The sequence below is a fragment of the Eupeodes corollae genome, chromosome 2 (assembly GCF_945859685.1).
Source record: "Eupeodes corollae chromosome 2, idEupCoro1.1, whole genome shotgun sequence".
Taxonomy (NCBI): Eukaryota; Metazoa; Arthropoda; class Insecta; order Diptera; family Syrphidae; genus Eupeodes; species Eupeodes corollae.
Window position 1 is genome coordinate 144,377,836 of NC_079148.1, and position 6,154 is coordinate 144,383,989.

General features: G+C 36.0%; 1 protein-coding gene across 1 annotated transcript; it reads left to right on the forward strand.

Annotated features, from left to right (window-relative positions):
- The first annotated feature begins 2,327 nt into the window (after positions 1–2,327).
- Positions 2,328–3,641, forward strand: LOC129947206 (60S ribosomal protein L8). The gene is made up of 3 exons (XM_056057674.1): positions 2,328–2,428; positions 2,672–2,825; positions 2,901–3,641. Exons 2-3 carry the CDS (start codon positions 2,688–2,690, stop codon positions 3,537–3,539), a joined length of 777 nt encoding a protein of 258 aa, XP_055913649.1. The 5' UTR covers positions 2,328–2,428; positions 2,672–2,687; the 3' UTR covers positions 3,540–3,641.
- Positions 3,642–6,154: the final 2,513 nt, after the last annotated feature.

Sequence of the window (6,154 nt, forward strand, 5' to 3'; positions counted from 1 at the left end):
GTCCTTAAACTTCAATTCGTAAATTGTTTAGAAATCAGCTGGATGCAATGTTAAAAGTGCTGCCAATACACACTTTTCAAATAACCAAAATTGAGAAGCAAAAATGTTTGGTATACCTTTATAGAAGTGTTTAATTGTTTATGTTTCATTAAACAGGTGGCCTTGCAACGATGCAAGTTTATAAATTGTGTAAAATGGTAAGTTTACTCTAAAGTTTGTATAATCGACATTTTTATTCATCCAGTTGAATGCTGTGTAATTGACTTAGTTAAATGTCAGGGAATAAACGTCAAAGATTATGTTTTGCGTCACAAAAGTGCAATATTGTTTTGAAATAGCATATGTAGATAAACATGAATAAAAACGAAAATGCCATTTTAGACGAGCTAACTTTCATGATGGTAAAAGCTAAGCAATGTTGATATTTTACTCCATTTTTGAATCAGTCAGTTTCATAGGCAAATCTATGTTTTGCTTTGTTTAAAGGATGATAGATTTAGGCCAATGACTTATATGTTTGTTTATAGCGACATGATTTAACACTAGCCCAGAAATTTCAAAATCCTAAAAACTATTTTTTAAATTGACACAGTGCTATTTCCTAGATTCTTGATCATTTCGTTTGCAGAATGCGACAAATGTTGCGAGTTGCGAATTAATTGGGAACCATTTTTGATATGATAGTCAAAATTGACATTGGGTGCCCTCCACAGCCTTCCTATCGGATTCTGTAATAGATTCGAATGTCTACATCAATACAAAATTGAAACATGCACATACCGTTTTTGTAGCATTTTTTAAAATAACTTCATACCCCCAAAAGTAGTTCTATATACTTTAACTTTATCTCGTTCAATGCTCAGAAAAAACGATGTATTTAGTTAATTCATACGAAGCGATACATAGTTGCATTATAAATTTCGATGCATGTTATGAAACTTTCAAACTTTCTGTTCATTAAGGTTTGGTAATATATCATGAATTAATTTGAAGGTCAGAATAACTTCGCCAAATTGTGGAAATTTACTTAAAAAAAATAAATCTATTAACAAAGTTCGTCTGAAGAATTGTGTTAAATGGCTTCGTCAATAAGCAAAATTGGCATTTTTAAAGTGAAGAAAATTTCCAGTCATTAATGAATCTCCATTTCATTTATGAAAGTTGACAGTTTAAAGCGTTTTACATCCTAATTTCTTTTGAAATGAGAAAGGTGCTACAGTTATGAAAAATTTAGGGTGCTATCGAGTGCTGACTGATTTATATTTACTATATATAATGTTGATAACATTTCGTTTCAACAAGACGGTGCAAAATGTCATAAAGCAAGCTTAAGCTTAAGATGAACTCGCCAGGAACGGTACAGTGCAGCCCATCCTACCACGTTTGGCAAGTACTGGCATACCAATCGCTACTTGTAAACTGCTACTAATGCAAGACGCTGCGAGGAGGGCAGGCACCAGGTGGACCAACATCACCACGTGTCAAGCCACAAAAAACATCTGGTTAACACTGGATTTAAAACGTTCAAGGTGCTCGATAATAGGTGTCATAACCGGACACTGTCTAATAGGAAAGCACGCCACGAGACTAGGCGTATTCTCAAATGACTTTTGCAGAAGCTGTATGGACGAGGAAGAGGAGGAAACGGTTCTTCATCTTCTCTGCACATGCCCTGCTCTAGCTCAAAAACGCAAGAATTACCTAGGAGAATTCTTCTTTGACGATCTAAATCATATCAGTATAATCAGCCTCTCACGTTTCGTAAGGGACTCTAACTGGTTCCATTGAGCTTAGGAGGAAGCCTCAAGATTCATGTGGTATCACAATGGGCCATTAAACTGGCCTAAGTGTGTCCGTTTCCATCTTGGACAGCCACTATAACCTAACCTAAGCTTAAGCATTAGTTTCCTGAAAATCATATGTTGAAAACAAACAAAAATATCCCATATACAGACAAATATAATTTTTGGCCACATGTTTGTAAGAATTAACCCCTCCCAACAAAAAAATAAGATAAGTTATGTTTTGTTTAAATAATTTAATATATTTATTTTGTTTTGTATCCTTAAAATTGTTAATTTGCTTTAACTTTTATTGAAAACTTTGGTTAAAGTGATAGATCACAGTGTTATAAGTTTCTTTCAAAACAAGCTTAGTGGTTTTACTTCTTTTCAAGGTTTTTGTTTCAAAATCAATGTTTTATTTTCTTTGTAATTTTCTCTAAAAAGTTCCGAATGTAAGCAGGTTCTTACATTATTTTTTCTGAATGCATTCATTATTTACAATCGGAAGTTTAACATCCCCGGCAAAAACCACCTTTCTTTATTTTTTCTTATCTATAGGTTGGTACAACTGCAAAAAATCTGACATTTTGCATTTTTCTTGTTTTTCCTACCCTCTCTTTCTTTTCTTTTTCAAAAGGCTTTCGGTACGTGTTGTGTTTAAAAAATAATCTCAAAAAATTAATGAATATTTCATCCATCCATATTTAAAATAAATACTATTATAATGCTTAATAATTCCTTTGCATGTGAAAATTGATATTTTTTATTTTCCATTAAAAACTCGCCCAGAAAATCATTTTATTTATCCTAACCCTGTGTTGCGGTTTAATTTTGTGAGTGACAACTGATTCTAATTTTGTGTTTTGTTCTTTTTTCCATCTGTACAGCTATTTAAAGCCAATAATGGGTCGCGTTATTCGTGCACAACGTAAGGGAGCTGGGTCCGTCTTCAAGGCCCACGTTAAGAGACGCAAGGGAGCCGCCAAGCTTAGGCCTTTGGACTTCGCTGAACGTCATGGCTACATCAGGGGTGTAGTTAAAGTGAGTAAATCATAACTTATCTTCATTTCAAATGGGAATGCCTTCTTTACAAATCGGATCTCTTCTATCAAATAGGAAATCATTCACGATCCAGGTCGTGGCGCTCCATTGGCAGTTGTTCACTTCCGTGATCCCTACCGCTACAAGGTCCGCAAGGAGATGTTCATCGCCCCCGAGGGTATGCACACTGGCCAGTTCGTGTACTGCGGACGCAAAGCCACCCTCCAAATTGGAAATGTTATGCCTCTGTCCCAGATGCCTGAAGGTACCATCATCTGCAACTTGGAAGAGAAGACCGGTGACCGTGGCCGTTTGGCACGTACCTCTGGTAACTACGCTACCGTAATTGCCCACAACCCAGACACAAAGAAGACCCGTGTCAAGCTGCCATCAGGCGCCAAGAAGGTTGTCCCATCAGCTAACCGTGCTATGGTTGGTATCGTTGCCGGTGGTGGACGTATCGACAAGCCTATCTTGAAGGCCGGTCGTGCCTACCACAAGTACAAGGTGAAGAGGAACAGCTGGCCTAAGGTACGTGGTGTTGCCATGAACCCCGTTGAACATCCCCACGGAGGTGGTAACCATCAACATATTGGTAAGGCTTCCACCGTTAAGCGAGGAACATCTGCCGGTCGTAAGGTCGGTCTCATTGCTGCCCGTCGTACCGGTAGGATACGTGGTGGTAAGGTTGACACCAAGAAGGATGCTAAGTAGATTTATTCCCGTTAATAATAAAGTTGTGTACTTTTATTTTAAAAAAGAGACAAGTGCGCAATGAGTAAAAATAAAATAAAAAAACAAATTTTTTTTACAAAACCTTTTTTGTTTATTTTTCTTTTTCGAGAAATTGAAACTGGGTTGTTACTTCAAGTTGGTATTTTATAAAATTGTTTATAGAGTTACGGGCAGTTCGGAACATAGATAAATGATGTCTTGGCTAAGACGTAAGTTGTTTTTTAGGGAAACAGTGAGATGGGCGCGTTCCGTCGTTTTAACCGATTGAGACTACAAATTGTAAATAATTATTAGATACAAAATGGGGCCTTATCCTTTTAAGATTGAACAACATCTTCGTCTTCAAAAAAAGCCATAACGCCCACGGCAAGATAAATAAATAACGACATTTTAAAACACGCTCAGGTTATTCAAGTTGTGAATTATTTCAATAATATTCAAAACATTTTACATTTTAAAAGTATGTATGTATGCACATTGGAGCTCGAGACGGAAGTCTCTTATGGGTTATAAGGTTTTCATTGGAATACTTACAACTATTTGATTTGGCCGTTCTTCCAATCTTTTTAATACCAAATGGATTTGAACATATAAAACATAAATATGTAGCTAGGTCATGTATTTCACTTTCAATCGAAGTTAAAAAATTGTAGACAAATTTATCTCGAGACTATTAAATTATTCAGTCCTTTTCCATCGTAATCGGAAACTTGACGAATTCCGAACAACCACATCCCAAAATCCGTTCGTAATGCGAAACTACATGAGATTTTTCACTACGAACGTATTTGGCAATCGTTTTTTCCGGATTTGTTAAAGTTTGGATAACGATAAAATTCTTGATAGGCGGATTCTCTTTATAGACTGATGTGAGGAGGACATTTTTAAAATCAATCCAAACGCAAGGCACAGAAAACAAATGTACTTGTTTTTGGATTGATTTATGGAAACAAGTCGCTTTAATTTAAAGATTTAATAATGTCAAAAAAGGTTTTAGACACGGCGAAGCACTGTAATGGGAATTCTTAAATATAGTTCTGGAAAGAATTGTGCAAAACTCAATCGTCAACACTAGAGGCACAATCTTCCAAAGGTCCATCCAATTACTCGGATACGCAGATGAGATTGACATAATTAAATGATCAAAGCGTGATGTCAGTTTAGCGTATTTGAGGATTGCGACGGAAGCGAAGAAGATGGGTTTAGTGGTCAATGAAGGCAAGACTAAGTATATGCTGTCATCAAAAAAGGATATTGAACAACGACGTCTTGGACAAAACGTCACCATGGACAGCTATAACTTAGAGGTAGTTAAGGACTTTGTCTACCTAGTCACCGATATAAACTCAGACAACTACACCAGCGCTTAAATCAAACGCGTAATAACTCATGCAAATCGCTTCTTCTTTAGACTTAGAAGGCAATTGAGATGTACAGTCCTCTCCCGAGGATCTAAAATCACCATCTATAAGACACTCATTATCCCGGTTCTCATTTATGGCGCTGAGGCCTGGACCCGGTCAAAGAAAGATGAAAGCGTTTTAGGATGCTTCGAGAAAAAAATTCTTCGGGTGATTTTTGTTCCCGTATGCATAGATGGAGAATGGAGGAGAAGATGTAACGACGAATAGTACGGGCTGTACAGCGACTCTGACCTAGTTAACAGAATTAAAGTCCAACAGCTTAGATGGCTAGGTCATGTAGAGCGAATGGACATCAACGCTCCAGCTGGAAGGTTTTCGAATCCAATCCAGAGGGACGGCGCAGTAGAGGAAGACTGCGACTCAGGTGGTGGGTGAAGACGTTAACAACGTTTCAATTAGACCTTAATTGTCCATTATAACCACCACATGTTTGGGCAAGAGTCTTTTCAAGAGTGGATTAATTTTCAACCTAGAACACTTTAAATTCATAGTTTGGAATCTTAATTGTCAAATGCGGATTTCAAAAAGTATTTGAATCAAAATTCCTATTGGCAGAAAGATGTCCACATGAGTTGTTATTTAATTATATGATTATAGGTGTTAAATAATTATATGATTTCAATGCTAAAATAAATAGTTAATCAGGCTAGTTTATTATTCTTTTGTAAAATAAATTTATTATACAAAATTTAAAATTAAAGAAATTTTTGATTTCAGGAAATTGAAAAGCCCATCTTTATTTCCGGCGGAACTTGATAACCATTGCCGTAATATGGAGAGCCCTCCAGTGTAAGGTAGAGAGTGCTAAGATCAATTGGAAGAATTGAGGTAAGACAATTTCAATCGAATTTGTCACGAGTTGTCAAAAATTAACAATTATTTGCTAGTTAATACTTCTAAGATTTCTGATGATTTGTTCATTCAGATGGATAGATCAGGTGAATATTCACTATTAATTTAGGAGTCAAATTAAAAATGTACTCCTTTCATTTCTCGTTTTTGCATTGTGCGTGTGTTCGATAATAATTGAGAAAACGAATGCAAGAAGTTTTACTCTGAAATTTTGACGACAGAAACGAAAAATTTATATGACAAATTTTGGGTTTCTGAGAATATAAAAATCTTAGAGGTATTAGAAATATAAACTTTTCGAATGAAAATGAAAGTTAA

Excerpts from the sequence above, each read along its gene's own strand:
- LOC129947206 (XM_056057674.1), top strand. The coding sequence starts at position 2,688 with ATGGGTCGCGTTATTCGTGCACAACGTAAGGGAGCTGGGTCCGTCTTC. Across the intron at positions 2,826-2,900 it reads ACATCAGGGGTGTAGTTAAA|GAAATCATTCACGATCCAGG; the intron begins GTGAGTAAATCA and ends TCTATCAAATAG.